At 40.2% G+C, this 25,213-nt stretch overlaps 1 protein-coding gene across 2 annotated transcripts in view; it reads right to left on the bottom strand.

Moving 5' to 3' along the window:
* Positions 1-6,335, bottom strand: part of arhgap20 (Rho GTPase activating protein 20) — a 138,571-nt gene extending 132,236 nt beyond the window's left edge. The window contains exon 1 of one of the 2 annotated variants that reach the window (XM_028800609.2): positions 5,776-6,335. In XM_028800609.2, coding sequence (XP_028656442.1) covers positions 5,776-5,865 — 90 coding nt within the window. In that variant the 5' untranslated portion in view covers positions 5,866-6,335. Of the gene's footprint in view, positions 1-3,622; positions 3,671-5,775 lie in introns of those variants that run through there. The other variant, XM_051926173.1, reaches the window with a different exon arrangement.
* Positions 6,336-25,213: the final 18,878 nt, after the last annotated feature.

A 25,213-nucleotide genomic window follows, 5' to 3' on the forward strand; every position in this document is an offset into this window, starting at 1 on the left:
GTCTTCATAGCCACTCTTTGAAGGCTATTTGGGGTTCAGGCAGCAACAGCTCACTATGGCAGCATTGGAAGCAAAGCAAGAACATGCCACAAAGGGGGTGCCAGCCTCCAGAGGACTTGATAACATCAATATGCACCACACTGACATCTGATTAATTTAGAGACATCATTCCACTAGACATTATACCTTCAGACTTTGGGGGAAAAAAAAATAGAATGTCCAAAGAAACCCACCCATACAGTCTCCACCTAAATGGCTTTTCACTCAAATCGGGGTCCAAGAGCAGGTTGCTCTTTATTTTTTCATTCACACACTGATTTTTGAAGCTAAACTAACCCAATTCAGGATCACATGAGCCAGGGCCCCCCTTGGCAGTATTAGATGTATGTTAAGAGCCAACCCTGAAACAGGACAACGGTCCATGGCACTCATAGTCATACCAACAAATTTAGAAAGTTGGCAATACAATGCCAGTCTTACCTGATGTTGGACTTTAACTTTTGACTGTCAGTATTATGTAGTAGTAGTTCTGTACAGAGTACAGTGAAATTCTAACTTGCTTCTCCCCCTAACTTTTAACAAGCTGCCACTATCCAGTACAATTTGGGAAAGGACAAATTCAAGTAAAGCCCATTGATAGTGCCTGGAGCTAGAGAGGGATGACACGTTGCACGAGTCAGACATGCCAGTAAAAATTTCAGTATACTCTGTATATGTGACAAGAAAAAAAAACCTAACTAACTAACTAAAGATGAACTTGAACATTGGGTCCATTTAAAGTGACCAATGAACTTAACTGTGCAGTATGTCTCAAATTTGGGAGAACAACTAGAGTGAACACAAAGAAAAATGTATAAACTCCACACACCGTGCCTGGGAAAGGATTTGAACCCAGGACCCTAGAGCTGTGAGGCCTGCCACTGTTATATTTCATCATTCTAAAATACACTGTTGCTATTGCTCAAAATAAAAAAATGACTAAAACAGATCATTCAGCATGCATTTTACCATGCATAATCACCATTATTATCAATATTATTGGCTAAAAACTCATTAATGAAATTAAATTCTGAACAATCTGCCTATGGCTTTGAACTCTGCATTGCTGGATTAACAAAAACCACAAAGATGATACTGATAATTCAGCTGCATTTTTCAAGGAAACCAAGTAAAACCAGTAAAGAGAAAGAAACATATTTACACTTTTATGACTTATTGTTTTTCATTACTTAATACACATCATACAGTACACTACAAATCACGGCACTCTTACCATCACAATTTAAATAGAAAACACACAATGTGCAGATTTTGCTTAAGGTGGCGCAGTAAGGAGACCTGGGTTCTCTTCCTGGGTCCTCCCTGCTTGGAGTTTGCATGTTCTCCCCGTGTCTGTGTGGGTTTCCTCCGGGTGTTCCGGTTTCCTCCCACAGTCCAAAGACATGCAGGTTAGGTGCATTGCCGATCCTAAATTGTCCCTAGTGTGTGTTAGTTGTGTGTGTGGGTGTGTGTGCCCTGTGGTGGGCTGGTGCCCTGCCCGGGGTTTGTTTCCTGCCTTGCGCCTTGTGTTGGCTGGAATTGGCTCCAGCAGACCCCCGTGACCCTTTAGTTAGAATAATGGTTGGGTTGGTTGGTTGGTCGATTCCCTTCTGACACTGACAAGTCCGTGAAATGAACTAAACATCGCACCTTCCCCTCTTCTACAACTCATACGTCTGTTCCTCTGAGCTCTTACAGCAAATACTGGATAGTGAATATACCACAATGTATAAATACAGTTGGGTTCAATATATATCTGCTCGAAAGCTGGACTCTTAATGGCTTATACTCTGTCTGTAAAGGGTTCTTAAAAACATACCAGTTATTACAAGGGATAATACAGCAGAGATTTGTGTAATGTTCTTAACAAAGTGTATTATTTTTCTGTAGTGCTGGTTAATAAAAAAAAACTTGGTCCTTGTCTGCAGCGTTTTAGAACATTTTGATTTTATTTAAACAAAAATTGCAACGCAAGTATGCATAAAAATAAACCTCCTAAAATCTGAATTCCATAAAGGAATACCTAAATATTTTTCAACTGGTAACATTTTAGTTTATGCATCTGTAGCTAATAACAATCTGCATGTTATAAAACAGAAGCCTTTTAACAGGATATAACAGTGAAAAATGACAGTAACCTTTCTATTTTAAATGACGTATTATCATTAATAACAAGGTTAATAAAATGTCATAGACTGTTAATAGCATGGTTAATAAAGTGTTTCTACACTTAATAGAATATGATAGCTAAACTGTCAGCTTTCATTCAAGTACAAGTAAGAGTACATTAGTCTGTAATACAGTATTTAGACACAAACGTTTGGAATGTCACTTAATCGGCTAATTAAACATTTATCACAACCCAGAAATTCCTAACAATAAAAATAAACGTTTCCAACAGCTGAAACATGCTGAGATGCGCACACACCGCAGCTGGCTGTTTCTAATCACACGGCAAACACGCACCGCCTCGCCACCCCTAGCGTTTAAGCATATGAAGCAAGCTGATGGAAGAATGTAATCTTCCTTTAATAGTTTTTTCTCCCTTTGGACGTTATATTTAATGTATCCATATGTCCTCTGAGCCCGTAGCACACGATCGCAGCATGAAGAGTCGTGGCAGTAAGCAGTCCTCGGCGCTCTCTCGCATTCAGCTAATTTATGGTCGCCCGCGAATGCGATTGCCTATTTTGGACTGCTGCACTCACACCAGGCTGAGTGAATAGAAACCCGCATGAGCGCACTTGGAGAAAACACACAAATCCCTGGCTGTGACACCCCTGTCCAGGGTTGGTTTCTTACCTTAACACCTGCTGAATCCCCACATCCCATCCAGCAGGCTACTCTGCGGTCCTTAGATCTTGAATGCAATCAAACTTAAATCGTCACATCCTAAGCCATTCACCGACATCGAGTTCCTCCTTGGAACTATTTTCAAGTTTCCTTTAACAGCTGCACCCAATATTAACGCCACGTCTAAAGTTTTCACAGACTGCACACGCTTTTTGAACTTGACATCAGCTAAAGGCGTTTAATTTACAAAGCCACCTTATTAATATTGCGCACCTAGCTATCTCCGTGGTGCATGATTTAGCTAACCAGTACGAGCCATACATCCATCTGCCCGTTTTCTGCACCTGCCTTTCAATTAAACTGTCGCAGCCGGTCGTCGAAAAATGTTGAAGAATCGTACTCGAGCCAAATATCAACCCCATCGACGCCTGGTTCCAGACAGTGTCCTGTCAATTTAACAGGTATGCAGGTTACGGCTGTGGACTACAAACTTCGGGGGAAATACCAGCGGCTACCGGACTAAAGTTCAGTCATTTCTGATCGTAATCTGTTCTGGAATCAGACCCAAGTGCCATGCACTGTGTGGTGAATACTGTAGCTAATTACTGCGCCGATCTGCCAAATAAGCAGCAAGCAACAATATCAATGGCAAACAAAGCCATTCGTGCATCCAGCCATCTCCCAGCTCCGATTACTTTAACCATTGTACACACGTATCGCAAATCACTGTGTTAACATCCAACCTGAGAATTCGTTGTTTTCCGTTAGTAACTCGCTAATTGACGGATACCTTCATGAAAACTGCTTGCTCTTCCTCTTTCATTGATTTCCTTTTAACACTCTGGTTTCCCCTCACACGCCAGACACGTGTGTGTCAAGCTTACTAGCGACTTTGTGCAAGTGGGTGTGTGCGTCAGCGTGCCCAGCAATCGACTGGCATACTGTCCAGGGCTGGTTTCAGTTAAGCACCCTCTACTGCCAGTACAGACTGCAGCCCACTCGCCCCTAAATGTGTTAACATTGAAAACTTAATTTTGCCATCACGATCCTCCTAAACGTAAGACGTTCAATACCTGCTTTATATTGCAGTATGCAAGAAACCAGGAATCCCGCTGCCTGTGAAGCGAGCATTTAATTAAATACAGGACCTCGCCAGCAACATGATATCCAAGAGGGGATGAAAAATCAATATTAATGCAAAAGGAATTTTGGGGAGGGGATTCAGAATACTGTAATAACAAACCGCTCTGCATATTAGGAACAACTTGGGTTGTTAAAAGGTCCCTCAACTAATCAATAAAATTATTTTTCCTTCAATAAATGAATATAATCAAAAGTAAAGAGCAAATATGATGATGTTTCCCTCCTATTTATCTAATGAGGAAGATCCGCTGCCGTTCTGATTGACTCAAGTGTTAACCTCGTCTGGATTTGATTTACTGTGCAATGAATCGGCGCCCCGTCCGGAGCTGGTTACTGCGTTGCTTCAGTAAACCCTACACAGAGAAGGAGCTCGTTGGTTCAGGTAGAAAATCCGTCAAAATGCTTAGATATTTTCTTAGCCGTTTGTTCAGATCAAGGACGCGGGAACAGACTAACGTAGAAAATACACATGACACCTCCAAAATAACCTTAAACTGTATGTGTGCGCGAGTGGTCGTTTGTGGGAATGTCAGTGAAGGAAGCTTAGCTACAACCGATCGGTTCAACTGCATCACGCTTTGATACAATTAATCAGAAGTTCAAAGATTTTTTAATCAAGCGGTGATCGTTTACATTCGTACCTATTACACAAGCGTTCAACTGTGCGATTTAGTAAATGCGACTTTGTACAGATGTGAAAACTGTGAAACTCTCCGGGTTCCGCGGAAAATGCGTTTTCATCACACAGCAGCCAGGACAGCTACTATAATAAAGCCGGAGTATTGCCAAAACACCTTTACGACAACTGATTATCAATGATCCCACTACAAAACAGTCCTTCCGCGTGTATCCACTCATCCAAGTTACTGTTACTTCGGTTACGCTGCGTCGTAAGGCAGGACCAAAGACTGGACTGGATGCCAGTCATTCCGTGTACAAAAGGAATTATGTTAAAGACAACATCATTAACAGTACACAACAAAATCAAAAGTGTTACACATACGGTAATATTGTCAAAGTGAAAAATTGAATATGCGTATGGGATCACTTTCAAGTGTTAATTAAACATTTATTATATTACTCTATTATCCAACTAAGTCTGTGGTAATCCACAAGCCAAAAGTGAGAGCGGACTGAATGACGGCCAGAACCGGAAAAAATTAATCCATATTCGAAATTCGCTTTTTGTGCTGCACGATCTCGAAGAGATGGGGTCTAACCAGACAACAAAGGGTACAAAATATTACTTAGTCTGGTGGAGGGACATTGGACGGCTACAAATGAGAAAACCTGGACGTCCCCAGTCATCCTAGTGGGATGTTTAAAATTGTGACAAGAAACCAAGGGAGCTTAGGGGGAAACATCATCATTTTCATTTGTATGTTATAGGACAGTGACGTCCACCTAATTATCAGTGCAGTTCAATATTTAATGCTTCATTCAAAAGCAGGACCTTTTTGATTCAATCGTAATTTAGTTAAAAGTACCCATTAGAAAATGGATGGAATTAAATTTCAGATAATGGTCCAACAATGTCTATTAAACTTCATTCTTAACCATTCAAAAAACTAATTCAGCATATGCCTAAATGTAAAATACATATCCAAAAGGATACGTTCGAAATTAGGTGACCAGCGGCACTTCCTCCACAAGAAACACGAATGAAGGCGCGTCCTAGAAAGTTTTACACGGACAGATTCTGATACATGAAGTTGTCCGCAGCTTGCTACTTTCAACAACGTTAGGGTGCAATTCCAATCTACTCACGTCTCCAAAAGAACTGTAAATCAAGGTAAATACCTTCCTGCTTTCGGGTGCCTCCCCGATTTTGGAGTCGCTAGCTAGAGAAGCGGAGCGGTTCTGCCCAATATTATCTTGCTGAGGTGACATCGCTTCTTGCAAAACGGGCAGAATCCTCGCTGAAGCTCGCCGTGGTCTGCTTCCCGTATTCCATCCACAGGGAGTTTCGCGTATCCAAGGACACTTCGCGGTACACGGTGTGCTCGTTGGGATCTGCTTGTACCGCCTCTCCTAGCTAAATAACTAAAGAGTGCGGTGTTACGGCGGCAACACAGACTCAAGCCCGACCTCTAGAGAGAGAAATGCCTGCCCACATAACCCTCCCTCATTCCCTTTCGCAAGGCGCAGCTATTATTAGATATCATACTCTCACTTAAACAACCACAACTGGCATCATTGTTTCTCATACCATCACGTTTATAACTCCAGCAAAATTTCATGACGTTGGACAACATCTTGACCAGACTGATCGCGAAATACATCGGCGTGAGGAGCTTCCACTTACAGTAGATCAATTCTCGTGCAGACTTAGTGATGTCATACAGCAGCTTTCTCAGAGCGCTGCACTGACAGCCCGAGTTATTAGTATAAAACTTTAGGGCAACAGCAGCTGTAGGCTGTAAAATCGCAATCGGGGTGACAAAAATATCGACAAATGTAACTTGCACACTACCTTTTTTCTTTCTTTTACAAAGTATACTTCGTCTGAGTTTCTGGTAGGAATGTAATAATCTTGACAGCACCTGATTACTCGAGAAGGCACAATATAATTGTTGTGAAGCAGTCAACAGCAGAGAGGAAATTCCTAAAAAAATATATAAAATAAAATAAATGCTTATCATTATGTGCCATCACATCCAAAACACAATCAGAATGAATTCATCATCACAAAAGAAAGCAGACATGATCTAGTGTCTTACATCTGGGATGATTAGTCTCCCATGGCGCACGTCATCTCCCATCTTTCAACAAAGTGTGTCCGCTAAGCGTACCGATGGGCTCGTGTGTTAACAGATGATAGGGACAACAAAACTTAAAGAACAAATACGTTCATTTTTTGTGGGCTTTGATAAAGCAAATTCGAAGGATTGGATTTTGTTCTGCCATCACTGTACTGTACACCTCTAATATAATACTATTTTCCCTGTCGCGTTTATTTAAAAAAAAAATACTGATTCTTGAATGTCATTCTGTGGTGCTTTACTGGGTTTTGGGAGAGAACCACTGCTTGACCAAGCACCAGTTCATTCTGGGAAGGATTCTTGGTGTCTGAAGTTGGTTCTTTGTGATTGGAAAGAATAACTAATATACAAAAAAAAAAAAAAAATGAAATAAGATGGCAGACTGCCTAGCAGGCCACTAAAGGATAAAAAACAAGGATTTAACCTTTGCTATTGTATGCAGCGAAAGTCCCTTTAAAATTATAAACCCTCTGGGACTTCAAAATTTTGTTGTCTTCTGTTCATGGTTATGTATGGATACTGTTACGGACCTAAATAAAGGTTCTCCCCATGTCTGCGTGGGTTTCCTCCAGGTCCTCCGGTTTCCTCCCACTGTCCAAAGACATGCAGGTTAGGTGCATTGGCGATCCAAAATTGTCCATAGTGTGTGCTTGGTGTGTAGGTGTGGATGTGTGCCCTGCGGTGGGCTGGTGCCCTGCCTGGGGTTTGTTTCCTGCCTTGCACCCTGTGTTGGCCATGACCCTGTAGTTAGGATATAGCGGGTTGGATAATGGATGGAATGGATCTTTCTGGAACCATCAAGTGGATGGGTCTTTTGGGAACCAGAAATAATAATAATAATAATAATAATAATAATAATAATAATAATAATAATAATAATTCATTACATTTCCCCTATGGCATCAGTCTGAAGAGCCACTCTGGCACCTTTACTTGTAAGAGTTTACTAATAAGTAAAATAAAAAGTACATTCAACCATCACAGCACCATAAGGATGAGCAGACCAAAAAATAAAATATATCAAAATCTAAATAAATAAATAATTAATTCATCATTCTTTTTAAATATGACAATATTCAGGGTTATCCTTATTCTTGTAACGCAGTAGGGAATTTTTAATGAAATGTATTTGCATGCCTTTATAGATAATTCATAAATAATGAACTATATTTAATTGTTTCTACTTTGGCCACTATTGTAAATTTATAATATCAATGTGTTATATGTGCAGGCAGATGGTGACTAGTGGTTAAGGAGTAAACACACATTGATAGAATTCAAAGCAAAGAGAAGATAGTCGTAGGGATATAAATACTGGATAGAATGTACAAAAAATGAAAATCAACTGAAGAAGGAGTAGTTAGATAGCAAGTGCTGATAAACAGCAAAATTAAGGGGACGCCTATAGAAACAATGATTTATAAAAGCTCTTATCTATTTAGTCCAGCACTGGGCTGTGAGATGCCACAGCTTATTTTGGTAGCAGTTCATTGTGTTGTCACAAAATGTCATTCTATAATCATAAATTATCCAAACATGCTTTCCTTTGAGATGTGGAAAACTATGAGCACCCAGAGAAGACATAAACACAATGGGAAGAAGCAAACTTAATGGTGGCAATGAGGGCATCAATCCGTGGAGCTGTGAAAGCACTTCACTAACCACTGCTCCACCATTCAGCCTCTGCCTTTCACCCTGCATAGTGCAGCTGGTTGCCACAGCAACTGTAACAGCCCCTCCCTCAGGTAACTGTAGTGTGGTCTGAGTTACCTCCCGTCATGGGGGATTTTGGAGATGGGGCTACAGAAAAGAGCCTACTCAAAGGAAAAATGCTAGTTATACTGTAATGGATTTTTCATTTTAGAGTTCCAGTGTCTAAGCATTCCCTGCCCACTATTAAAATGGAAAATCCACTGAGGCCAGACCCCCATCAGCTTTAAGGTGCTGAAGATGCAAATTTTGTTTCATCCAAAATTATTTCCTGTTTAAAAATTACAGCTGATTGGATGTGTTAAGGAAAGATTAATTTGTATAGATAGCAGAATAGAGAAAGAGACTTAAGAATTTGGGTAGAAAGTGTGTTATGATTGGTTCTTTCCCACTAATGACTAATGAATATTTTAGGTATAACCCAATTTATGTAATACAGCAAAATAACAGTCCTTTCTAACTGACTATATATTACTGTATATATGTGTCATGCATTAAAGAATGTCTTTCTGCTCTTAAGGAACTCTGATTATGTGATAAGATGAATTTGTTTATAAGTGAAATTGATATGTAGAGTCACAGTTTGAATGTTTGGGCTCCTTAAAGCAACATAGATAAACAGCAATAGAGACAAGCATTTCAATAAAGCTGTGGTGGATATCCACGTGGCTCACCTGGCACTGACTATGACATTTGAAATTCCAGAGAATTGAACCAGCTTTGTTGAAACATGAAGGTGTGGTGAATGTAATTTATTTTAAAAATTCAGGGTTTCACAATGCTGCCTAGTGGCTCCAGAATTCTGAATTTAAAACCTTGCCTGAGTACTGTCTGTGTGAAGCCTGAACTTTGTAGGCATGGATTTCTTCCTGCAGGAACTATGCTTTCCCAATTAAATCTGAAACATGTGCTTGTTAGCTTAGTTTGAAATTCTAAATTGACCCAGTGTGAGTGACAGTGAGAGTCTGTGAGTGTGTCCTGTGAAGGACTGATGCCCTATCCTGGGTCCAGTGCTGCTAGAATTGAACTGCCAGGAAATAAATTAGTGGATTAGAAAGCGGTCCAAAATGTGGTCATTGTACTTTCCTCTTTATCCCTGTGACTAATGGAGACCTTATTTACTTTCTCTCCCTGTTCATCAAGTTCTGTTGTATAGGGGTCTGGTAATTTGTAAATTCCTCATCACATTTAGAAATAATAATTAATTCCATGATCCTTCTGCTTTGCAGTCTTCAGTCTATCATCTGAACACTTAAATATGTTTTCTACAGAATTCTCCAAAGTCAGTTTGACTTAAATAAATTAATTAGTGACAATACATGTTTGAGAAGTCATCATCTGATAACCAAAGTGAACTGTTGCTTAAATCAGGGGTCACATTATTATAAGCTCTTTAAACGGAGTTCCTTCCTGTATTGCATGGTCAGATTCGAAACTTTCAGGACATTCTGCTTTAAAACGTGGTTTACAAAGTTAATTATCTGGCTGTGATTATTCCGTACATTTCCACTTGCTGTGCCTTTGATTTAGATAGTCAAATTTTGTTTTATATGACAATCTTCACAGTGATCATAATCATAATGCACTTTGCAAAGTAAAAAAAAACGTGTTGAAACCAAAGCAACACAATACAGGAAGACAGATGCTTTGTGATTAGAATTAAAGTGATTTACATGTTGATTCAAACACATGATTAAACAATAGGAACTATCAAGAATATTGGAGCACATTTAAATACAATGGTGTCATATCAGAATAGGGAGCAATTACACCTCCACATTAGAAGCCTGGAATATCTATGAGCTTTTCATCATGCACATCACAGGTTTTCTTTTTTGAAGGACATGAACATGGCATTGCTGGATGTTACATTTCATCTGTATTCAGACAAGCAGGCTAAGCCTGTCTGCTGTTCACATCTGTTATATGTTCAGAAATTCATCTTAGTAATCAGATTAATTGCTCAATGCCAAAAGGAGTCTGCCGACTAATTAAACAGTGCGGTCTGGAACATTCAGCAATTCTTTGAACTATGTTTTACATTATTATTATTATGATGATGATGATAATTAGTATTATTATTACCAATTTTAACATGAATATAAAATTAAGATAACTAATTATTTTTCACATTTATGAAGATATCTTTGCAGGTGTTAGTTACTATTTTAAGAATATTCAATATTACAATTTTAAAATTATCCAGCATATGAGATGCGATCTTGGAGCATTTCAACACTACTGTGTTAGTATAGCAAAAAAAACACATTTTTTTTAGATGTGCTGAAGGAAGTGTTTTCTTAAAGATAAAAATATCATATTTTCTGTAAGTCAAAGGATAAGCTAAGTAGCCTGCAGTGTGTGAATCCTATTTCCAAGAAAAGGAGTATAAAAGAACAATACAAATGATATAATTTAAACACCCAGCCAAAGCAGACAGTTTATTAATTGAAATTGCGCTCTTTCCTACCTGTTGTCAGTCTTTATGACAATTCATTCAAGGTTGCCCGCAGCCTGAAAATAATCAGCAATAAATTCGACATGTTTCCAATAATTACTTTCACTACAAATGAAAAAAACTAGTGATCATCAAATATAAGAAGTTACCCTTAGTCACAGGGGATGGCCATGTTCGTGAGCTGTAAATAGAATGAAATCTTTTCATTCAATTACAGTTGTATCCTCAAACCCACCCCATTTGGACAACTGTGTCTTTCAGGAAGTGTTCACCTATCAATACATAATTATGTGGCGTATGCTACGCCGTGGGTTGGCTAGTTATTATTATTTTCCCTTCATTTTAATAGCCCTGGTTTTAAGGATTCAGTCCTCTCAATTTATTTGTTTCTTCATTAAATGACAGCCAACCAGAAATGAGATGTGAAACGAGCCAACGAATGACCAGCTAAACTGGGATTTCAAACTCCAGCCTATTTCACTCCAATCAATCTCTTAATGAGAAGCCAAATTTTGCTGTTAATTAAACCTATTATTGAATAGATAGATAGATAGATAGATAGATAGATAGATAGATAGATAGATAGATAGATAGATAGATAGATAGATAGATAGATAGATAGATAGATAGATAGATAGATAGATAGATAGATAGATAGATAGATAGATATTAAAGCGTACTGTTGTAAATTCAATGACTTTGCTAATATCTCTTTGGTTTAATAAATTCTTCTTTGGCACCTTTTCTATGACTCTAAACTTTCTGGCATCTGACATATCTGAAGAAGACTTACATTTTTTCTGTTGAATCTTTAGTGTGTCACGCTGCCATTTTAGAACCTCTGCAGATGAATAATGGGATGCTTACAGACCTTCCGTAGTTACCAAGGACCAACTCCCAAGAGGCACCATGATGTGTATTATGAACACTCACCTCTAAATTTCAGCGCACCACCAGAAGACGTTTGTCTGGAATGACGTTTTTGACCTGTGTACAGGCGTCATTTAATAAATTAGTGTTGTAATTTGTAAATTGACTTTTCTCTATTAAATATAATGTTCTGTACAGTATTTTGAAGGTTTTACGACACAAGGATTTAGATTTTTACATTACATTTTGAGTTTTACATTAGATACAATGATAACAAAAGTAACATTTGTGATATATGGCCAGCAGTTTATCCGGGCCAATATCTCCAAGCCGCCAGATGAAGCCCTTCCTGCAATGTGGAGGTGCCCCAAATTCCAGCAGGGCGTCATGGACCTTGGAGTTTTAATTCACAGCCCTGCTGGATACCGTGGGGGCCACCAGGGGACACTGTAGGGAGGCTCAGGGAATTATATTTTTTGTATAACGCGGAAGTACTTCCCAGTCACAGGGACAGCGGAAATGAAGTACTTTCGGGTTGAAGAAAAGAAGTAGTTTTCATCTGACCCGGAAGTGCTGGGAAATCACACGGACTGAGGGATAGAGGCACTTCCGGGTCAAGGACTTTAAAAGGACTGTTGGAGATCCCATCAGTGAGCCGAGTTGGGAGGAAGGGTGACTGAGCTGCTGGGAGTGGAGGAATAGGATTGTATTGATTTATTGATTGTTTATTGGAGTATTGTGGAGTGGAAGTGCTTTGTTCACATTATTGTTGTAATAAATTCAAATATTGAACTTTTACCTGGTGGCTGATGTGTGGTCTGAGGGTTCAAGGGGACAACAGCGCCCCCTGTCTGTCACACATTTTATTATCATTTTACCACAACACCATTTTTGTATCCTTTAGTAAGACAAATTGCACCCTAACATTTTCCTTTCATGATGCATACCTGGGGAAACACTTTATGTTGACATGCTCTACAAGAAGACTGTAAAGGTACTGCCTTCTCAAAGATTATGATTTTTGCATTGATATTTCCAATAAATACAGTGTAATGAAGTTAATATTTTATTATCATTTTACTGTGATGCCATCTTATTTTTCTCCAGAGTATTTAGTGACATTCACATCAGCTGTCTCCTTGGCAACATGTCCCAGAATTACCTGGGTAATATGACACTTTTAACATCATAGAAGCAATAATATAAAGGTGTACTTTTTAATTTTTCCAGGCTATTCTTGAGCAATGAAAATGATCTAGCTGTTGTTTCTGGGGGTTTTATGCTCAAGGAGTGTAATTTTCTCACGTAGAGCATTCATTTGGAAGTTTAAGGTCTTTTCAGACACCATTTTGTTTTGATGATGGACGCAGCCATTTTATGGATTCAGTTATCATGATGCAGGCTCTTGTTACTAGTGTTTATTGGCAAAATTCACCAAAACATTTTAACAGCAAATGTGCTGGAATTGCTGGCGACCTTGTTCAATGAATATTTCCTTGGAAATTCACCAAAGTGAAAACTTTTTTCCCAGTTTCCCATGATTCTTTGCTGCCATGACAAAACAGAGCTGTTGCATCCATGCACAGATCTTTCATGCATGTGTACTGTAAAATCACTGCCTAATCTGCTTTGTGTATGCTTAATGTTATGGCCCAAATAGTACTCCAACTGGATTTCCATCTCACATGCTTTAGAAAAAGAAAATAAAACTTGCAGTATTCTCATTCTAGGGGTACATTAGCTAATAATGACATTTTGCATGCATAATTAGCCATGTGCCCAGCAATAATCTTAAAACAAGCCTTAAAGGAGCCCCTGTCCTCCTCGTGTCAGAATGAGACCCTGTTAAATAATAATAATAACAAAAGATTTATTGTTAGGGGCGGCACAGTGGCGCAGTGGGTAGTGCTGCTGCCTCGCAGTTGGGAGACCTGGGGACCCGGGTTCGCTTCCCGGGTCCTCCCTGCGTGGAGTTTGCATGTTCTCCCCGTGTCTGCGTGGGTTTCCTCCGGGCGCTCCGGTTTTCTCCCACAGTCCAAAGACATGCAGGTTAGGTGGATTGGCGATTCTAAATTGGCCCTAGTGTGTGCTTGGTGTGTGGGTGTGTTTGTGTGTGTCTTGCGGTGGGTTGGCACCCTGCCCAGGATTGGTTCCCTGCCTTGTGCCCTGTGTTGGCTGGGATTGGCTCCAGCAGACCCCCGTGACCCTGTGTGCGGATTCAGCGGGTTGGAAAATGGATGGAATGGATTTATTGTTATTCACAAGGCATTTCTTTCTTCTTGATGAAAGAATAAAGTGTGCTGCACCTGCACAGATACCTGGGAAACAAAAAAGATATTCCAGAGCCATGACTTCAAACAATTGAATGAGGCAGCCCCACGCTGCCACTTCATGCTGTGGCCAATGCGTGCCTCAAGATTGGAACTCTGTTAGCGCAATGATCTTTATTTTATCTGTGTCTTTAGTTATTTGAAGCACAGTGGTACAGTGGTTAGCACTGCTGCCTCACAGCTCAGATTACATTTTTGGTCACAATAATCGGTCCAGCATAGTTGGCAGATATTTCCCAGGCCCTCTGGGACACTTAAAAGACCACTGTACCATTATAATCCCCTCATTTCGTTCCTCCTTCCTGATTGACTCCAACGTATTTTGCAGAGATCAGCAAAATTCCTGAACATTTCTGTGGTTTCGCCAAACTCACCGTGACAAGAACTCCACGGGCTTCACTCATCGCTAGTCAGTATACAGGGAGGTCAATTGGTGCAGGGTTAAAAAGTCACCTAGATGGCCATTTTGTATCTGAGATAGGACAAAACTTAGCAACTTGCTATTCTTTTGATATTTAGTTAATGGTTCTAGAAACAAGCTCTTCATTTTACTTTCATTTTTGGTTTGTGATTTTGCTCTGATGAGTCTCTCATTTTCTTTTTCAGTTTTGACCTTTGCTTTGCTCCTGACTCCATTCATTCTCCTTGTCCTCACTCTCATGTTTTTTAATTGTGTGTCTTTTTGCATTCAGTATAAAAGGTCATCCAAGACATTTCCAGGATATCTGACTTTGCTCATAAATACCTTCTGTTTGCTATTTCCAAATGGACATTTTTTGATTTTGAATTCCTGGTTAATTCTTTTTCTCTTGATTTTTGGACAGTGTTTTGGCTCAGATGAATGATCAGTTTGTCTCATGCTTCTGATGTTAACTTCTTCTCTGACTATGCATATCTCCCTTCCCACTTTATCAAAACTAAGTACTTCTCTTGAGAAAGTAAATGTATGTTCTTCCATTGTGATGAATTTTATAACCTTTAAAGATGAGGCTTTCTTAACAGTTTTAATAAGAAGCAGAAACAAAGAAAGAGTTGGGGCATTGAATGATGATCTCCATATCGCTGCACACAAAAAACAAAAGTTGTTTGCAAAAATACATCTTTACAGACAGGAGTCTCCAACCAGACTGAGGAAAGAAGGTGGTGGTGCCAATTGTGAAGTTGATGAGACAGAAGGGCCAGTTTCAGGTTCCCCAAAACCAGAAGTGATGTCATGTGTTGTTGGCCCGTGACTCTCCCAATCTACAGAGTGGAGAAGAGGAGAGGTGTTATAGGTGGAAAATGAGTATATGCCATGTTTCTGAAGAAATCATTTTGACTTGAAAAATATAGAACCTATTCTTTAAACAGAGTTGGCTATTTTGGAAACCTAATCGAGATCTTCAAAATTCTTAAAGGCATCTAGCAAAGTTGATCCATGAGATCACGTACATGAGTGGGATGGATTTTGGGCCTCAGGTTCCATAGAGCTTTATTTTCTCTAGTATGCCATCAGTTGGAGTTTTTGTTTTTCTCTCCTCCCTGGCCATCTAAAGGATAAAATATGTAATCAAAAGTATGACTCTGACGTTTGGCATTGTAACCATTAGAGATTTAAAAACTGCATATAGTAAAGAAAAATGTAATTGATGCTTAAATCCATTAAGGACTCTTCCATTTTTATTTGCAACTATATATTTATTTATGGGCGGCACGGTGGCGCAGTGGGTAGCGCTGCTGCCTCGCAGTTGGGAGACCTGGGGACCCGGGTTCGCTTCCCGGGTCCTCCCTGCGTGGAGTTTGCATGTTCTCCCCGTGTCTGCGTGGGTTTCCTCCGGGCGCTCCGGTTTCCTCCCACAGTCCAAAGACATGCAGGTTAGGTGGATTGGCGATTCTAAATTGGCCCTGCTGTGTGCTTGGTGTGTGGGTGTGTTTGTGTGTGTCCTGCGGTGGGTTGGCACCCTGCCCGGGATTGGTTCCCTGCCTTGTGCCCTGTGTTGGCTGGGATTGGCTCCAGCAGACCCCCGTGACCCTGTGTTCGGATTCAGCGGGTTGGAAAATGGATGGATGGATGGATATTTATTTATTTGCTAATTTTTTTTTATTTTGTAATCATTGTAATTGTCATATTTCTGATACTTTTTTAAAATCATTTTAAAAATACACTTTTTTATTTGAAAATGTGTTCTATAAATAAATAATTAAGTAGAACTTGGAGACACCATTAGAAATTAAAGAGAATTGTTTTCATGGTAGAATTCTGGAAGCACTTGGTCACAAAAAAGAATACAGAAATCTGAAACAAACTACCGACTGAGTGGATAGTCAGGACTGGCTTTATAGCTTTTAAAATGTATAGAAAACGCCTAAATTTTGAACACAATTTTGTGTGGCAATTGTATACATACAATGTTTGTGATGAAATAACTTTTATATAAAAAATACCAAATTTATCCTTTAAGACGAAAGATGTTTAATTTCTTTAACTTCTCAGAGAAGTACATGCCCAACAGTCCAAGAATGCATTTGGGTGTTTGGGTAGAACTGCTGTCTCTTGTATTGTATTCATCAAAACTGTGTCCTATACTCCATATGCAACTCTGAGCATAACATTTCTTGATTTATAATTGCTTCTGTGCGTGAAAACTTGAGTCAATGTCAATTGATATATTAATGTTTAGTTTACTTGCACTGGCCTAAAAACTAAAATTCATAAAACCTGAAACTATTCTTATAAATAATGAAAATTTACAAGAAGGTGAATGAAAAATTTCTTCATGCATATGCACCAGTAGGCTACTGCTCTCTTAACCTTCTTTTTCAGATGGGACACATACTTGCGACAATGCAAAATTTTTATGAAGCAGTAAGAAACAGCCTGACTTTGCTGTGGACTACAATGAACACACACTGTGTCTCATAATTTCAAATAAGACCTGATAGTGCATTGCCGCACTCGCCACATGATGAACCACATGGATTAGGACCCGAGGGCAGCGGGTGACATAGTGTTAGGTTTTTACGGTGGCCGGAGTTCGATTCCTGCCACCAAGCCCCAAGTTTTCCCTGTGGCTTTGTTAAAATGTGACATTCATCTCACCGGCCTAGCATTGTTAATCACTAATTAGGGTAGTCTGTTCACCATATACTGTAAAAGGACTGGAATCTTTGAAGGAGCTATGGATGCACTTGCTGTAATAAAGGACTTTGCCATTGGTGTATTACACATTTTAGAAATCAACTAGACTTTTATAGTCTTGATGATGAATGGTTCATAAGCTATAATTGGTTACCAATACTCATTGTTTGCTTATAACTCTTGCAAGCTCCACTACACCTAATCACATGATTTTAGTGGAGGTGCAGGTTGTCTCTCTGTGCTTGGGTTCAGGCCTACAGGCCTGCTCTGCTGTTCTGAAGGCTGCCATGTGCACATCTGCACAAAAGAGCTGAAGGTCCAATTAAGATTTATTTTTAATCAAAGACAGGATGTCCAAATACGACTGACACAATAAATTGTCCCTATCATGTAACACAAGCATCTTGAGTAAATGAGCACACTTGTGTGAATAGGAAATATTCAATAACATTAAGATCACTTGCAAGGCTAGTAGGGCCCTACTGACCTGGTAGATGACTAGCCCAGCTCAGTGCACAGTTTGTGTATTCTACTGAAAAGCAGCACCAAAAGAGATGGCTAGCTTCTTGCTAAGTTATTTTCTGTATTCAGGTGCCATAAGCCTATGATGAGAACATAATCTGTTGAAATCTTTCTTCCAAATTATAGAAGGAGGAGGAGGAGGTTGGGAGCAGGCATTGATACAGCATGCTGCCGCACCCGCCATACAGCGAACCACCCGGATTGGGATCCGAGTGCAGCCATGCAACACCTCAGCACCACACTAGCTCAGATGGGATTGAATAGTGTGAGGTTTTTTTTTTTTGTTTTTTTTTAGAGTGGCTGGAGTGCCAATCCTGCCAGCAACCCCCAAGTTTTCCCTGCAAGTTGGAGGACCAGATGCAGAGTTGGAAGGAGATTAACATCATATCCAGAACGAAGCAATTGCAGGTTAAGGGCCTTGCTCAAGGGCCCAACAGAGTAGAGTCACATTTATGGGATTTGACCTGGCAACCTTCCCATTGCCGGGGCAGATCCCTATCCTCACAGCCACTACTCCGTCCCAAGTGATAGAAGCTATCTACTAAATGGCTGCTAACCCCACTCATAAACCCCCAGATAGCAAAAGAGATGCACTATAAAGCTTCCCACAGTCGAGGAAGGTGTAGTAGAAGAATAGGCATCCCAGCCAGATTGGATGATAGTTCATTACCCGGACAGAAGACCAGTGCAATGACGCAAATGGAATGGCCAGCAGGGCAAGTAAATAAATTTGTACCCAGCCAGTATGATTTAATGGGTGGACGGAGAAAAGCCGAGAATTGGGAGTGGTTTCATCCCCTATACAATAAGTGGCAGTTGTTCCTGTATGTTAACCCAATCGGAACAGCCACAGGGGCACTTGGGACTTAGAGTTCGGAAGTGCAGCCCTGTCAGGGTCCCTGGGGATCGATAGAGGGCGCTGTCGCGGGAGGATCTCTCTACTTTTTCTATGGCCCAGAAGTGCTTCCGCAAGAACACAGTGTGACACCAGAAGCATTCCCGGGTCCAACTTTAAAGGAGTCTGCTCCCTTACTTCTTTTGAGTCGAAGTCGGGGAGGCAGCAGACAACACTCCGCAGGAGGAAGGTAAGAGAACTGTTTTGTTTAAGATGTCTTGTTATTGTGGCTGATTGCTGGAGAAGATTGTGAAGAGGTGCTTGGAAGAATAAATATCTTTTATTTTATTCTAAAACGTGCATTGTAGCACTTTGTCTTGGGTTTGGGACATTATGGCACCCCCCTGTGGTCACAAAGGTCACTTGTGAAGCTTACAATTAGAATGGTATGGTATGAGAGTATTTTATCAGCTTTAACTGATATTGGCTGTCTGCACAATGTGGTTTTGAGGAATAGATTTGAAATGGATGCACCTAAGGAAGCTTTTTACCTAAATTTAGGGACAAAAATAATAAAGGTTTATTTATTTGTTTGCTTTTGAACACATTAATCAAGAATACTAAGAGTAATATTGATGTGGAGGGCTTGACGCACCTCCCAAGTTTTAACAAAGTCTTTCATGCCTTCTACAATGTCTTTATATGATTTTAAGACTGCATTTGTCAAGACCCACCATGCACCGTAACCTGGTTGAGGCAGTGGAGGAACCTTGGCTTGTGCACTTTGTGCTGCAGACACGACAGCTGCCTCTGGAGAGGTCAGTCTCAAAGATTCCTGAGGCTATCAGAACTTATACACATGTTTTAATGTTATGTAATTCAAATTATTTCATTCTCTAGACATCCTGCTGCAAATTCCAACCAGTCATATACTTCTTTGGTACCTTACTCTCAGATACATTTAATTTTTTTTGGTACAATGACAGAAAGAGTGTTAATTTATCAGTGCATCTATAAGACCAAATGCTATGCATTGCATAATGGAATAGGATTTTGTCCGTTATCTCATCATCACTGGATGGATCTTCTATTCCCTTAACTCCTTTGAGTGACTTTCATGTTTGCCTTGTTGGCAAAAACATGTGGCTTTCATGTTGAAACCAGATGATTTTTCTTTTATCACATTTACAGTATGCCTTTGACTGCCACTGTCACTGTCTGTCAAGCAGAAAAATTTTATTTTTTAATAACCACAAAGCTCAGGTTACCAAATAAATTGTTTTCTCTGTTCTCAACCTCTGTCGTCAAAATTCTATCTTATGGATATAAACTTTTCTTTTTACTTTGAAACTTTTCAACAGAAACAATCACAAATGATTTCTTGCCCATTATTTTGTGTTGTTTCCCATATGACGGTATTTGGAGGACTTCTTTTGGTGGATATGATGCATTTGCTCACATGCATACAATTTTAAGAGGATTTGTGCTTATAAACAGGCAAATAGTGGGAAGGATTTAGAACATTAGATCACTTTAATGTTGTCTTTCAGGACAGTTTTGATGAGAACACTATAGCAGGGCAAAATGATGCTGCAGAACTAAGCAGGCTACTTGGGGTACCATCTGGGTTAGAACCCTATTTAATTTCAACGAAGTAGACAAGTACAGTAGCAAAACTCAGGCCACTCATTGTGCATTATCTTGCTAACAAATAGTCCTTTTAATTGGACGTCTAAAAGGAAGTAGCTCTGGCTCGGGGTAGCACAGAAGCCTGGTCAGCATCTAAAACTGAGATGCCATCCTCCAATAGAGGTCTCCTCTTATATTGGGCAGACCAGAAGGGGTGGGGCTTCTTTTTGTCTCAGTATCCTCGAGGGGCGATTTCTTGAGGCCATGAGGGAAGAAGGAGACAAGACTGTAAGCAGCAGTGCCTCCTCTCGTCCCCAGGTAGTATTATTTACTTTAGGCCAGGGGTGTCGAACTTTGGGCCTGGAGGACCGCTGTAGCTGTATGTTTTCATTGTACCATCTTCTTAATTAGTGACCAGTTTTTGCTGCTAATTAACTTCTTTACGTTTCATTTTAATAGCCCTGTCTTTAAAGATTCCGTGCTCTGATTCTTTTTTTCATTAAATGACAGCCAAACAGAAATGAGACATGAAATGTGCCATCAGATTACAAGCTAAATTGAGGCTTCAAACTCCAACCAATTTCACTCCAACCAGTTTCTTAACGAGACCGATTCTTGCTGTTAATTAAACCCTTAATTTAACTCCATGGCTTGTTGCTGCTCTCATTTTGCCACAGCAGACATTTCCAAAACTGTTGATTTTCTGTTTTTTCTAAGAACACCATCAAAATGTTTTATTGATCTGAGAGATCAACTTTGATCTTTGTTTATTTTCAGATATTGTGTGATGGGCACAAGTGAGTTGGTCATGTGGCAGCTTGTTTTGTGTCTCATTATTGTTTGGCTGCTAATTACAGAAGAAGAAACAACTAAGGGACCCGAGTCAAGTTAATTAAAACTAAAGCCACTGAAAAACCTGGGTTTGCTTCCCGGGTCTTCCCTGCGTGGAGTTTGCATGTTCTCCCTGTGTCTGCGTGGGTTTCCTCCGGGCGCTCTGGTTTCCTCCCACAGTCCAAAGACATGCTGGTTAGGTGGATTGGCGATTCTAAATTGGCCTTGGTGTGTGGGTGTGTTTGTGTGTGGCCTGCGGTGGGTTGGCACCCTGCCCAGGATTGGTTCCTGCCTTGTACCCTGTGTTGGCTGGGATTGACTCCAGCAGACCCCCATGACCCTGTGTTTGGATTCAGCGGGTTGGAAAATGGATGGATGGATTTCTAATTATACTTTCCATAATCATACCTAGGAAAAAAGTAAGGCTTATCAGTCTATAACCGATGCAGTCCATTACATCTTCTTCTTTTGGTTATGTTATATCTACAACTTTCCAGTTATCAGTTATAGATGGATGGGTGGACACTAATGAAATGTACATATTAATCCACTGACTATATAATGTATGTAGAGAAAACGTAATGTGTCTAGATTTGAAAGCTTGAACAGAACTTATACCCTGTAATGACCTCATTGGAATTCTGCATCTGTTGTTGCTTCTTGTGATGGCTTCATCTGTGATGTTCAATGGAATTTGTATAAACTATACAAGGGTTTATTGAGGTCCTATCCAGGGATGGGTCCTTTCTTGTACACAAAGTGGCTGGTATTGGTAGCAATTAGATTTCTCGTAAATTTGCGGATTCTTTTCAGATTTCTGGCAAGGTGCCACAAGCAGCCCAAAATAAAATATAAACTTCATTTGAAACACTCTCAGTGTTTGTCATTCTAAACAAATGATAATGTAAATAGTATTTGTAGTGACCTTTTATATTGCTACTCTGCATTGTTACTGTTGATCTGCTCATGAAGTGTTACGGGATATAAAACATCTTCTTTTATTAAGAACATTTCTGGAGTTAGTGACATATCACAAGTAGGGCTTGCTTAAAATCAATCAATCAATCAATCAATCAATCAATCAATCAATCAATCAATCAATCAATCAATCAATCAATCACATACTATAAAGTATGTTATTTGGCTGATATTGAGATCAGAGCTCATAAAAAGTGCTGGAGGTACATAGGGCCCACCCGTCCATTACTAAATTCACCAATGTCAGGTCAGAACTGTGAAGACTGGAGGACATTTTAGCAGCATCGAAGTCAGACTTCACCCTGGATGAAATGCCAGTTCTTTGCAGGCAGGTTCATGGTACATTATAATCCAAGATAGAAGCTAGAGTTCCATCACACATGCTAGTAGAGTATTGGACTTCATGTCTAAAAGGCAGACTGACTAGGCATTGCAGGGCCCTGGAAGACCACTTTATAAATTTGTCTCTTTTTAACCTTCATGTAAATGATGGTGATTGGGTCAACAATTTTTGATTGTGCTAAAATCAAATTCTGATTCTAGAGTCTTTCCAGGGGTGTCCAACTCCAGTCCTGGTGGGCTGCAGGTTTTCATTCTAACCATCTTCTTAATTAGTGAGCCATTTTTCCTGCAGATTAACTTATTTCTGCCTTAGTTTCAATTCACTTGGCTCAGACCCCTTAGTTGTTTCTTTTTCCTTAATGAGGAGCCAAAGGAGACATAAAACAAGCTGCCACATTACCATAAAGAAAGGTAAAGGTCTTGGTCATGTTGGTCTGCTCAGGTCACCAAAACATGTTAGTGGTGGTCTTAGAAATAACAGAAAAGCAACAGTCTGCTGTGGCAGGATGAGAGCAGCAACAAGTCATGATAAAGTATCTATCTATCTATCTATCTATCTATCTATCTATCTATCTATCTATCTATCTATCTATCTATCTATCTATCTATCTATCTATCTATCTATCTATCTATCTATCTATCTATCTATCTATCTATCTATCTATCTATCTATCTATCTATCTATTCAATAACTGGTTTAATTAACAGCAAAATTTGGCTTCTCATTAAGAGATTGGTTGGAGTGAAATTGGCTGAAGTTTGAAATCCCAGTTTAGCTGGTCATTCGTTGGCTCGTTTCACATCTCATTTCTGTTTGGCTGTCATTTAATGAAGAAACGAATAAATTCAGAGGACTGAATCCTTAAAACCAGGGCTATTAAAATGAAGGGAAAATAATAATAACTAGCCAACCCACGGCGTAGCATATGCCACATAATTATGTATTGATAGGTGAACACTTCCTGAAAGACACAGTTGTCCAAATGGGGTGGGTTTGAGGATACAAGTGTAATTGAATGAAAAGATGGAACTCTGGAGGGAGCAACATACAATTGTCCGTGACTGAAAACTGGGTTTGGCAGATACAGGCATAGCGTTTTGAAAGTGTGTTGATGTGCCTTATTAATTATCATTGCAAAGGCCAATCTAACAGGAAACTGTCTATGTGTAAAAGTAAAAGGCTAATTTGAATCTGATGGGGTCAGGGATTCTCTCTCTCGCACGCCTGTGTGTGTGTCTCTCTCTCTCTCTCTCTCGCGCGCGCCTGTGTGTGTGTATGTGTGTCTCTCTCGCGCGTGTGTGTGTGTCTTTCTGTCGCGCTCATGTGTGTGTGTGTTTCTCTCACGCACCTCTGTGAGTGTCTCTCTCGCGCGCCTCTGTGTGTGTGTGTGTCTCTCGCGCGCGCGTGCCTCTGTGTGTGTCTCTCTTGCACGCCTGTGTGTGTGTATGTGTCTCTCTTGTGTGCCTCTGTGTGTGCGTGTGTGTGTGTGTGTGTCTCTCGCGCGCACGCGCCTGTGTGCTGTAAGTGAATGAAAAGATGGAACTCTGGAGAGAGCAACATACAATTGTCCGTGACTGAAAACTGGTTTTGGCAGATACAGGCATATCGTTTTGAAAGTTTGTCCCTGCGCCTTATTAATTGTCACTGCAAAGGCCAATCTAACAGGAAATTGTCTGCGTGTAAAAGTAAAAGGCAAATTTGAATCTGATGGGGTCAGAGAAATCCTGGGAATATGGACAGTTTGTGAGGTAGGAGCTGCGAATGTTTTACACTCCAGTACATTGTGATGAATGCTGAGAACAGTCAGTCTAGTGCCTTTACAGAGACTTCTTGCTGGCATGAGGTTTCTGAGAAGCATGACGACTGAGTCATGCCAGTGGGAGTAATGGCTGCCCGGCGGGTCACGGGAATAACGCTGCCTGATGACCAGTCGGTATCATTTATGGTCGGAACTACGACGGTATGTGATCTTCTTCAAACCTCCGACTTTTGTTTTTTGATTAATGAAAACATTCTTGGCAAATGCTTTCGCTCTCGCGAGAATTGTTGGCTCTGTAGTGCGTGTGCCATGATCGGCTGCTTAATGAATTGTTGGTGGGCCGGGCTCGGTCTTGCGTGCGTCTTGCTTGCATTGTTGGTGGCGGCCCCTGGAATATGCAGGTAGCATATGCTGCATAATTATGTATTGATGGGTGAACACTTCCTGAAAGACAAAGTTGTCCAAATGGGGTTGGTTTTGAGGATACGACTGTAGGTGAATGAAAAGATGTTACTCTGGAGAGGGCAACATACAATACAGCATTTTACACGCTGCAAACAGCGATTCACATCGAAGCATAGACACTGCTAAGACCATAGGATACTCCTCGTAAACTGTTTTACACGTCGCATACAGCGATTCACATCCGCGACAAACATGCCTCTTCTTAGATGGTCCTGCCGCGTCCACCCTCGTTCTCAAAGCATATACATCGCCTGGTCATGTGCCTGCTCACAAGAGCAACTCACAGAGACCCGCCCACCAACTCTAAGACCATGGCGTGTAAAACAGTTTGCGATGGTGGACGCGGTCGTGCGTCATAACCGAAAAGAATGCAGTGGAACCTCTGTTCACGACCATAATTCGTTCCAAAACTCTGGTCGTAAACCGATTTGGTTGTGAACCGAAGCAATTTCTCCCATAGGATTGTATGGAAATACAATTAATCTGTTCCAGACCATACAAACTGTATGTAAATATATATTTTTGTAAGTTTTTAAGCACAAATATAGTTAACTAAACAATAGAATGCACTGCGTAATAGTAAACTAAATGTAAAAACATTGAATAACACTGAGAAAACCTTGAACAA

Source organism: Erpetoichthys calabaricus, chromosome 4, assembly GCF_900747795.2.
Source record: "Erpetoichthys calabaricus chromosome 4, fErpCal1.3, whole genome shotgun sequence".
Classification (NCBI taxonomy): domain Eukaryota; kingdom Metazoa; phylum Chordata; class Cladistia; order Polypteriformes; family Polypteridae; genus Erpetoichthys; species Erpetoichthys calabaricus.